Raw genomic sequence first — 12,244 nt, forward strand, 5'->3', positions numbered from 1 at the left:
CATATCAGAATGCAAATAATTTGGGGGTAGAAGGGTGGAGCTCCTGCGTGAAGGAGCATATTGCCGTCTTTACCCTCTCATTCATCTGGTTGTGCCCTTGTGTTACTCATCCTTCTTACATGAGGACACAGCAATGAAGGGTTGGACACAAGCATGAAGTGGACGTTGTACAGTGCAGCATCTTCTCTCCTTGGCTTTGGTTTGGAGAAGCTGCAGAAAAGCCAGAGCACTGCACAGTTTCCGGGATTTTTTTCACCACCTCAGTGAGATATACAGAATACTGGGAGATCTAAAATCCCTTCCCTGCAGATAAATCCATGCCTAGATTAGCTGCAGCTGATTAGTAGCATAATTTTAGAAGCGATACGTTGTTTATGCTGAGACACGGCTGTCTTCTGGAGTCCCAGAGCTCTCATTCACACCCAGAATATATGGCTAAATTTCTCCTTATCAGAGCAAAAACCAATGATAAGCACACAAATTTAAATCCTACTTTTAAAGGAAGGAGAAGAATCCTTGCTTCAGAGGTGCAAAATAGTAGTAGAGAGGTTAAACCAGATTTATATACTCATAATACATTGTTAAATAGTTAGTCTCATGCAAAATTACTTTCTTCTTATTTAGGGAATGCATCTTGTACACATGGCTCCACCTAATCTTATGCCACTTTGCAAAGCAAAAACTAATTTCAGTTCCAGAGGGTTGAATAGCCTTCAATTATACAAGTTTAAGGATATGTGCTACAGTTCATAAGGAGTGCATGTACATTATAAATTCATTTAATTGCCCTACAGAGATGCTGATCCTAATTAAGCCTTCATTGGCTTTTTTACTGAAAACAGAGTTAAAATTGCCTAATTAAGCATGAAAAAAAAGGAAGAAAAATTTAAATGAAGACTGTTTACATAAGGAAACCAAGTTTCTGCCAAGCTTTAACTCACCTGTAAGCCTGCAAGGGATTTTCTCTTTCTGTGTCTCAGCACCTTAATCTCCTCTGAGTCATGGATGGGGGGCCTGAGGGGCAAAAGTCTCCCTCCCGTGGTACTTGTCAGTTTGCAGTTAAGGCAACTTCCCCATTTTCTGGATCTCAGATGTATCATACAATTTTGTACAGTACAGCTCTGTGTATGTTAGCTTGTGACTATCTTTTCTGAAAATTATGCTTTTCAAGAGGGCTTCTGAGGCAGGCAGGCAGGTTTGGGAGCAAACAAAAGAGGAGACAGGACAGAAGACTAGTAGAGACAAGGAAGCATAACACAGGTGAGGCAAACAGAGTGGGGTTCTCTGAGTCTCCTGGGTCCTGTCATCTCTGTTTTACCCCACTTTTTTTTTTTTCGTTTCTTAATGCCATGACTAGTTTTTTCGTTCAACACTTACCTCTATCTTCCCCTCATTCTCCTGAGGGAGTGTGTTCTGCTTTGTTAACTACATAGATTTTAATGTTGTTCTTTAGTCACCTTATAAACAACCTTAATAAAGCATATTCATCTCTTGAAATTTCATGCCTTAAACTCTGAATGCAGTAGTAAAGGAATAGATATACACTATATAAAATTTCCTTGTCTGCTGCATGGAATGAGCTAAAAATGGCATTTGTGTGGTTTTGGAACTGTATATAGCTGGGAATTTAGGGAACACATGACAAGTTTGAGGGTTTGGCTTCTAAAACTCAGGCAGTAATGTGGATATTAGCATCACTGCTAAAAGCAGTTTCCATTGTTTTCAGTTGTTATATTGCCACCTGAGCAACAGTAATACTAAAGTAACTAATCTTTTGTAAGGGTCATCTGACATGTATAAAAGGTCATCTTTGTAAAATAAAATATATAAAATGTTCAGCACTGATAATTGCCATTTAACACCAAAATGTTCAAGTAGATCTATGTCTCATTAATGTTGCTGTTGCAAACCCAAAGTCCTGATAATTTTACTGATATCTACTACTAGCTGATGCCTCTCCCCTTTATTTAAACCCCTAACTGTAAGTCAAATGGTTATATTTGTTTAGAACAGAAATTTTATAGTATAGAAAAGGTTTCTATTTACTTAGTTCCTTAGTTTCATGAAATTTGCTATAGCAATCCTCTTCTCATACTTCTGCGTAGTATGCATACTGCAGCTGTTTCTCCTTTTGTTGTGATCTTCTGAAATGGCTTTCTGACAGATTTGTTTTTATATTGCACCTTATCAAATATATAACAGTAGTTCTAGGTGTTCATGTTTGAAATCAGCAAACTTGGCTCTGCTGTTTGCTATCTTTCATGAACATACTGAATTTTGGATATATTAGAAATGTTTTAGAATTTGCATTTCTTAATAGATACATGAATGAACTTTCATTTTCTAGGTGCCTGTAGAAAGACTAAAAAGTTTTTCTGTTTTCTAATTCTTTCTTTTATTTTCCTAATAGTACAAACAAGTGGAACAGTACATGTCATTCCACAAGTTACCTGCTGAAATGCGCCAGAAGATCCATGATTACTATGAACACCGCTACCAAGGCAAGATTTTTGATGAAGAAAATATTCTCAATGAGCTCAATGATCCCCTTAGGGAGGTAAGATTAAAGTGTCCAAGCAGTTCTTCCTAGTATGAAGAGCTTTCATGTCTTTGCTATTTCTATGTTAAAATGCTATTTCTGTTTCTATTCTGAAACATTTAATCTCATTTGACCATCTACCTGGTCAATGAATGATCAGGAGAATGAACTTTATGTTAGATGGGATTGATACAAAGAAATATGCATGTTTACACTCTCTGAACAAGTCTGTCAGTCATTGCCACACAAGGATGTAAGAGAGAGTAAAATACCATTCTTAGTTGAGGCAAACTCCGGTTTACACATTGCTGAGATTTCTCTTTACCTTCTTCCTCCTGTGTCATTCTTTAAAATAGAGAGAGGCTGGACTAGAATGGCCTTGGATGAAAGCTTTGTTCTACACTCCCTTCTTGCTACCAGAATATCAGTGCAGATGAGAGCAATGAAAGCCACCAGTGAAGGGAGAGCTGCTTTATTTCGTTCAGTGAAGTAGCATCCTTGGCTAAGAAGGTCTTTACTTGAGACCAGGAAGCTGAAAATAATAACAGGATATTCAATCCATCAGAAATAACTCTTTTATTAAAAAGCCGATCTGTATTCTGGTTTTGTCTTTAATTATTATTTTCTGTTGTGTGGAAGCAGTTGGAATTTTCTTCCATAAGGTGTTTGTGTGGGAGGAAGGCAAGGTTCATCTGGCTGAAACAGAGCTACCTGCTTAATGGGAATATAGATCTGACTGTCTTCTCTTGGATGAGACTCATGCCTGACCTGCTCAAGGATGTTGTTTTGTATTATCAGTTGGCTGATATCTTCCACTGAAGGGAAGAGAAAAAAACAGAGGAAAGGAAAAAAAAGAAATTGAAAGAGAGGAGAAAGCATAAGCAGGGAAAAGAAAATAAACAAGAAAAGGGGAAAAAAGAGGAGGAGTATGATGAATCCTCTGTTATTTTTGGTGATACCAAGTAATGCCTTTTAATATCCCTGCCATGGCAGGGATGGTGCTGAATACATGCATATATAACTCCCAACAGAGTGCAGGATGACATCTGTACTTTTAACTCCCTACAGAGCACAGGATGACATCTGTACTTTTGGAAAGATATGTGAGGGTTTATTCTTTTTCAGCAAGGTTTGCAGAATAATGAGAACATAGGTCTGTAAGGGATTGTCTGCACTGTTGAATCCAGCTCTTTGTTGTGAAAAGGAAACATATCGTATAATCCAATTCCAAAATCAATCAAATTCCATATTTAAAATAGTTGGCATATTCAAGCTATATCTATAAGAAATAATGCCATGCCTGTTCAGAAGCTCTGAGGCCAGCTGGCACAGCTTGACCACGTCTGTGTTGTTAAAGTCTCATAGTGGCCTCCCTCCCTACAAACTGCCAACTGGGAATGGTGAACTGTGCCCAAAATTGTTGGGTCAGTACCAGATGGTCCAAGTCAAAATCAGGCCAAACCATGATTATTCTCACAATTTAACAGTATAGATGATTGAATTCCAGTGCCTGGGCCCATTTGTTTCCCTAACATAGAGGTAGCCTCAGAGTCCTCTCATTATTATTATATTGTGGATTTGTAAATGTTTTGGAGGGCAGATGGAGGGCTCTGGGTTTTGTACTGTCAGTTTACCCTGAGCTCCCCTTGGTGCCTTTTGAAATGTCATATGAGGAAACAAAGAGGAGAATGTACCATAAAAATCTGTCATGTAGGACAGAAAAAGAAAGCCCAGAAACTATCCCTAGAGTACAGTGATAGTCAAAACATTAATCTTGTCCTCTGTTAAAGAAGTGGATGTATGTACAGGCTTAGCAGTGACTGACATCAGAAAAAAGTTTAATCTATTTACTCTTTTAAGGAAAGTATTTCTCTGTAAATGAAGTCTAATACCCTTCCAGTGCAAAATCTTTTTTTCTTCTTTCTTTCTTTCTTTCTCCCTCTTGCCCTTTCTCTCTCTACTTTTTCGTATTAAGAATGCAAGGCAAATTTGGTCAGGCATAAAAAAACAAATCACTTCTGGGGAGAGAACAAGCATGGAAAATTTCAAAAATTAATGAACCATTAAAAACATGGAATAAGAATGGAATATCACTGAAGGAATGGTTTTTGGTTTTACTATTATCATGCTGTACATAGCATGATTTCTTTGTTTTCTGTATTGTTAAAGAAGAATTTATCCACCCAGCAGAGTGCTTTCATCAGAAGTTGCAGTCAGGTTGCGCACTGTCCTGGTGACAACATAGCAGTTGTTCCAGAAAAATATCAAGAAAAATGGAGAAAACTGGACAGTGGCAATGACAGACAGAAGAGGTTTCCCAAGGATTCTGTCTGAATTCTGGCAGCAGCTCATGCACTGTGCCCTGAAAACACCACTTAGATGTTTGCTTAGTTTAGCAGTTTCAAATACTATTTTAGCTACCACTTTATTACGCACACTTTTGTAGTGCGGGTAGTGCCTTTTTGGTATGACTAATCAATAATAAATTAGACCCTTTTAAAGGCAGAGGACAATTCTTCTTTATCTTGGACAGCATATCTTATGTGCCAATAACTGCGTGAGGCTGTAACATCCAGGTGATAGCACAGATATCCTAATTACACCATTCAAGAATAAATTTTTGCTGCATTTCTGAAGTTCTTAATGAATTTTATATTTTATTATGCCTTCAGTTTAGTGTGAGGTGAGAATTAAAAATTCAGAGTCTCCATGAGGCATATTTGGCAAGATGAATGTAGTTTCTGATGAAGACATTCAACTGAAACCACTATTTCCTCACTTACGGTAAGCAGAACAAAAGAAACCACACAAACTACTTAATAACTGTAGCATGAATATCACCAAAAGCTATAAAAAAGTTGCAGTGTTTTCTATTCTCCTTGTTCTCAGCCATTCAAGTTTACTGTATGGGCTGAAATTTCCCACAGCTAGTCTCTCTTTAGAAGTGTGACTTTTTTTTGTCCGTGTTTTAAAAATCTGTCTTACTCATTTTTAGTAGAAAAGTAAGTAGGAAAATAATTATGTATTATATAAATAAGATCTTCAAACTATTAAAAAAATAGTTAAAGGCATAGAATTAGGAGTAGAAATCTGGTGTAAAATTAATTCTTATATGATAAACACTATTATTACAGCTGTATATACTTACAACAGAGGTGAGACTTTTTTGGTAAAACAAGATCGATGGTCATTTGACTGAGCTTCTGAAAATTTCATGTGGAATATTCATAGTACATTTGATGAATTAAATAATCATAAGCTGAAAAAAGGTGTGCTGCATATGTGTGAGTGGATAACGTTGTTTGATAACAAAAAATATAGACCTGTTTATTATGGAGAATAAGCTAGGGCTTTGTACTAAAAAGGAAAAAGGACCCTGGGCATTTCTAAATTTTAAAGTAGAAAAATAAATTTCCAAGGCTCTTCATGTGTTTCATATCTGAGTAAATCATACATTTCCCAAGTAGTAGCTGACCTGTATCAATTAAGGATAAACTTGAATTAACAAAGAAATTCCCCTTAATGGCAGGGAACAAAGGTAGATGTTTATTAGAAAAGGAGATTTTAAAACCTTATCTTTTCCCTGGTTAAGTTAGTTGCAAAAATTGAGTATATTAGTCACATGATAATGTAATTAATTGGATATTCTTAGCTCTACACACTCAAACCATATGACCCACACACTGCCCCATGTGCTGTGCTACTACCTGCTCGTAAGAATTAAATAGTGTCTTTTCATTAAATTCAAAAATTTTGCTGTTACTGAAAAGCGTATGCCCTTTTTCACAGGTAGACTTCTCTGATAATAACTGTCCAGCATTCCTGAGAGTCAAATAGGCAGGAGACTCCTGGCAGTTACTTGTTCTGTACAGGTGGATAATTTAAAATTTCTTTAGCCAGGCCATGCAAGATTGTATTCTTCTGACCTAGCTCTAGCTATATAAAAGTTCAGCATCAAGCCTAAGCTAATCATCTAGGCTCACTCTGCACCTCCCCCACCCCTACTTACTGTAGAGAAAACCTAGATGACTAGTTCAGAGAAAAGGCAGCTTTACACAGCTGATGGTGTGATAAGTCCCACCTTTACTAACATTTGCGATTAACAAGCTCCCTCCCTCATTTCTTAAGGTAGCAATTAGCAATTGGTAGCAATTTGCATGTTTCTCTTTTATACATATTGTCGTTGGTTCTTCAGCAGACAGAGACACCTGCAAAGTTTTCTAGAGTTTCTCATTTCTTAATTCTGAGTTCTTGCAACCTACGTGCTTGAACATCATCTGGCCTCACAAGGTCTTAGTCCCAAATGAGATCTTTGTAACTGTCATAACATGAATAGGAGATGGTACAGATGATGAGAAATGAACCATAAGCTCTTCCAAAATGGCACTTGAATTATAAACATTAAAAGACACATATCATACATAAGCAGTTTCACCTAAGAACAGAACGTAAGAAGAATCCAACTGGTTCGGATCCAGGGTCCATCTAACCCTATAGCCTCCCTCCAGCAGTAATGGTGAGATGACACCCAGAGAAGAAGGAGAACAGAGAAAGTATAATATTTCCTTGATTACTCTCCTACACTCCAATTATTTTCAACTCAAGGGATTTTATGAGCCTGATGTGGTTTCTCTAGTATTCCTTGAGAGGTGTCCCTTCCAATTATTTACTCTCCTCCAGAATCTGTGTAATCTTTGTGCATCCACAACATCCTTTTGGCAAGGAGTTCCACAAGTTTACGCCCTGCTGCATGAGGAACCTCCTCCTTCTCTTGGATATGAACCTGGCTCCCACTGTCTTTTTTGGGTTTGATTCTTGTACCAAGTGATGGTACAGTCAATTCCTACCCACCCTTTGCCTGCCAGTCATGATGTTGTAGTTTTCTATATCCCTCCTTGTATTGTATTTTTTGAGATAAAAGAGTCCTATTCTATGTAATCTTTCCTTGCACAGAAGCCAGCTCATCCCCATGATCACCCTTGTTGCCATTTTCTAATTCTTTCTCAGCTCTACTATAGTCTTTTTGAGATGAGACCACCAGATCTGCACCTACTATAATGATATTATAATAATATGAGTTATTCTTTTCCTAATAATTCCTAACATTAATGTGCTTTTTTTAATCACTGCCAAGCATGGAGATTACATTTTTATGGCACTATTATAACTGTAAAAGCTAAGTGGTAATGGATACATGACTATATGTATTTGCCTATGTGCATCACTTAACGTTCCTCTCCATCAGTAATCTTCCTATAAGAAGCCCATTTTAGTTTCTTTTAACAAGCTTCATTTGTACACATTGCCCTTTCTGAAGTCAAGCGGTGAAGTTCTTGGCCTTTTTTGTTCCCACAGGGATATTGAATTTAAGTACGTTATGGTACCTGTTATAGACTGATGAATCAGGTATAAAATTCTGAAAAAGATCCAGCACACTGCTTAGTATTACATCAAGAGTTGCATTTTGTGACAGTTCTTGTAAGGAACAGACTCTCATAACAAAATAGTGCAAAGCTTCCATTATTGGATTTATAATTTGCTAACAGTAATTGCATCTAAGTAAAAATAGGACTAAAAACAGATTAGTTTGGTACATGTAGACAAATATATTTTTAGAGAAAGTATTCGGTACTCTTAACATCATTTTTAAAAATGATCAGTTCAGTAACTTCACTCTTCTTCCCAATTAATTTTCTCATTTTCCCCTTTAAAACTCACTTCCTTTTATAATATCTTTCCTTCTGCTTCATATTTATCTTTAGAAATCACAAAACTTTATAGTTTCATTAGAACTCTATACTATAAACCTGTGAGCAAAGGATGAGACATCTCCAGAGTTAATAGTATGAGGCCAAAATGTGGTGCGACTGCAGCACAGTAAACATCAATCTTTTTTGATAGTGCAGTCATTATGATTTTTGGATCCAGGCCATCCAACATTAAAATAATAACAGAAAATCAAATGAGTTTATTAAAAAACAATAAAGTGTCAGAGTCAATATTAAATTATTGAAAATTTCAGATACTTTGCTTCCATAATAACTTATGTCCATAAATTTAAGGTCATAGAAGACTGAGAGGTAATTGTTTCATTATAATCCACTGTACTTTTATACATTTTTATATTCACTGAAGCTTGGATATGAAGCTTGAGAGGAGAATAAGGTAAAATGCATCAGAAGTATAGACGTAGTCATAGAGGAACTCATTTGGGTATGTCTTTATATAGCTATACAGAGAGGGCGAATACCTCTTTATGTAGACCATTAAAGTTTTTTCACATAGACACAGATAAAATATAGCTTTAGTCCATGCTCTGGAGCACTGACATCATGGATGAACTATGCAACACATGAGTCTTGCAAAATAAATGATGATATACTGCAGCATTGTTTATTCCATAAATGCTAAAAAAAAAGTGTTGCTACTTTTCTGTGTAAAGTGTGTTCAAAAAATAGTCAATGTATACAAGGCTTAAAGCCCTAAAAAAACTCTTAGAAAAGGCGATGATTAAGTTTTGTGAATTAAAAAAAATAAATAGGCCATTTTAATTTTGGAAATGGGCAGATGATCAACAGTGGTTGAATTACTGTGTTTTAAGATGCTGTGCCCCCCAGGTGTGACATGGTACCAAACTGTACGTTTCAAACATGACAGTTCTTTCATGAGCTCTTCAAATACACTAATCAAAATAAAATCCAGAAATCTTAGTGCAGTAGTTGATTTGTTTCTTAAAAGGGTAGGTTATCTGAGAAAAGTGCCAGAAGATTTAGATGCAAAATGCTAGTTAAGCACAGCAAGATGAATGCTGGGAGAGGCATCAAAGACAGTTACAGAAAATAAGTCCAGTCTGTATCTGCTACTGTATGATCTGCCAGTCAGGCATCTGAAGAGCAGAATCAGAAAGAAAGGCCATCAACAAGGGCAACAATTGCTGTCTCGTTCAGAGAACAACAGCCAATGCCACAGGCGTGCTGTCCCGCAGGGAGAATTTCTCACCATTGCCTCATTCAGTCCAGGATCTCACTTCCTCGTGTCAGTCATGTCTCCACTGGTGAGGAAGTGAAAGACTGTTCCTGTAGCTGCTACCCAGGTAATATTAGAGGGAGGGGATGGGAAGAGGCAGGCATCTTTTTTTTTTTTCTTTTTTTTTCATGTAGCTTCTGCTAAAAGCCAGGAAAAGTTAATACGTATTAGACAGTGCTTACCACAGCATGTTCATTCCTATTAGAGCTGAATATACTATTGCAATTATAAATGGAGTTGCTGATTTCCAGGAGGTTAAAAGTAATAACAAAGGACTTTAGATGTCTTCTGGTTTAGTTTTCTTTATGTAATCACATTCTGTTTTAACACTGTGCCTGCTTTTTCTTTGGCTAGTGTTCTCTTTAGTAAGATTTGGAAATTTTTGGTTTATTCAGCTAATATTGTGTGTTCTTCTGTCCTAGTCCCTGAATTATGACAATGAGTCCTTTCGTGAAAATGGAACAGAAGTTAACAAATGTTTCTCTGAATCTTTTAGGAAAATAATTGTAAACCCTTCTTGATCCAGTGTCTGAAACTACATGGTCTGTTTTAATTCAAGATTAGGAGCTGCAGGATCTGGCTACAAGACAGCAATCTAATACTGTGCGTTAGTAGTACCTGCCAACGTTCTCCATTTTCCCCTAGTGTGCTTCTGAAGTAAAAAAATTCTTCATAGCTGTGTAAGGGGAGTGTGGCCAGGGGAGGGGGGAGCATCTTGCAAGTGGCACAAGGGAAGGATGCAGCCCTAATCTGGGTGGGAAGCTGCTCTGCAGACAGGGCAGGGATGCATGGCAAGGATGTATCCTCATCCCTTTCCAGTAAATCTCCTTCTTGGAGATGGTGAGAAGGAACATCTTTTCCTTTTGTTTTCACTGTGAAATTTAAATTGTGGACCCTGACACAGGTTACATTCTTTTTGCGCCTTATTTGTTTAGAGTTGGTAAAAGTGCTTTGGAGATGATTTAATACAAAAGTTTCTGTGTTGAGTGGGCACCCTTAAAAGATGCCAATGTCTGTGAAACTCACCACAAAGAAAGATTAGCATTGGGATTTACCAGCAAGAGGAGATCAATGTGTCATGAACTGTCTGATAGAAGAAAATTCATGTGCCTATTTTTATGCACTCACCATGTTATGTTACCCAGCTCACATTAGGAATGGTAGTAACAGCGCAGAGAAGGGTACACAGCATTTCCCATGCATAATTTGGAGTTCCCTTTAAAAGCATGTGGCTTTAAATAAAGGCAAGGCAAAGAGAACAAAAAACAACAGAGCATAAAATCTGTTCTGAATGCACACTGATTGATCTATTTTTCAGTAGATACACTGGTGATTTAAGAAGGTAAATCTTGTTAAAGCTGTGGGGGATATCCAAGTCAAATCATTGCACATAATGGCAATGCTAGATCCTTGTTTTGCTATTTTTCTAGTTTTACTTAAACAAAGAAATAGTGCATTTTTCTAGAACCAGAACAAAACTCAATGTCTAAACTGTAGTTTTGGACTCTTGTTATTTAACAGTAAGCAAATACTTCCAATTTTTCTCCAAAACCTGTCTCACTTCCAGGTAAGCAAAAGGTGAAATACTGCTTTTTTTCTTAAGTCTTACTACCTGAAAAAGCAGGGGCTCTCCTCCTCAGTGCCAAAACATAATTTTTTTAAAGCGTAATATCCGTATAAAGCCCTCTTTTGTTGAAGAGTCTTTATATAAGAGATTAAATAGACATGGAGGTGGAAAAAAATGTTTTTGTTTATTCACAAGGTGTTCCTCTAACATTGCACCTTGGCTTTTCAATGGGTTTATCTGTGTTTCCTTTAATAGTGCTTGAAATAACTTATAAATGGACAGATAATGAAATATACTGTAGATCTTGCTGCACAAGGAGTTGAATTACACTTGTTTAAAGATAAGGGTCTAACACTGAAGGAACTTAGCGTTTGATATTTCCAGTGATTAACAAGAATCACTCTCACCTTGGGGCTAAACTACTGTGATACACTGCTGTTAAAGACTACAGAATTAAAATCTGGAGCAAAATGTGGAATCTGACACTATGAGTACAGGTACAAACTTCCCATTAGTTCCTAGGCTGAGTTCAAGGTAACGGGTTTTTTCTGTTGTGTCTGTGCCTTTCATGATATCATCACAGCCATAGGCAGCGGTAACAGTGGATCCTAAGCTGACCTCAACGGAAGTAAAGCTCCTACAGGGAGGAGTTTTCCTAAGAGGTTTCCCAGCTTGTTCTGCTAGAGTCTGTTTGTAAATTTTCTAGTGAAAAAGTCTACTTTCTTTTTCCTCTTTTGTCAAAAGTGAAAACTGTGGAACTACGGTGGTTGCATGAGAGGATAATAATAAAGTGACGAGAGCACATACAGTTAGAAATTTTATGGGCTGATCATTGCATACTTGTGCATTCTGGTTACTTGCAACACATTTGAAGCAATGGATTGTGCCTTGCTGAAAGACTTAATTATTTTGTAGATAAATACCCCATGCTTTGTAGTAAAGTAAATATCTTTGTGCTTATATATATTGTAAAGAAAAGATTCATTCTTTGTAATTAACAATTTTTCTTTTAGCCTGGATTGTTTCAGCCAGTTATTAGTTAACTGTGCAACTGAATATTATTTAGCTATTTTTTCTTTGCTGCGGTCTCCTGAATGCCACTGATATGTATC

At 36.9% G+C, this 12,244-nt stretch overlaps 1 protein-coding gene across 1 annotated transcript in view; it reads left to right on the top strand.

Moving 5' to 3' along the window:
• Window positions 1–12,244, top strand: part of HCN1 (hyperpolarization activated cyclic nucleotide gated potassium channel 1) — a 216,191-nt gene that overhangs the window by 166,521 nt on the left and 37,426 nt on the right. The window contains exon 5 of the mRNA XM_067315589.1: window positions 2,411–2,557. Within this exon, the coding sequence (XP_067171690.1) occupies window positions 2,411–2,557 (147 nt within the window). The remainder of the gene's footprint in view (window positions 1–2,410; window positions 2,558–12,244) is intronic.

Source organism: Apteryx mantelli, chromosome Z (genome assembly GCF_036417845.1).
Source record: "Apteryx mantelli isolate bAptMan1 chromosome Z, bAptMan1.hap1, whole genome shotgun sequence".
NCBI classification, from domain to species: Eukaryota; Metazoa; Chordata; class Aves; order Apterygiformes; family Apterygidae; genus Apteryx; species Apteryx mantelli.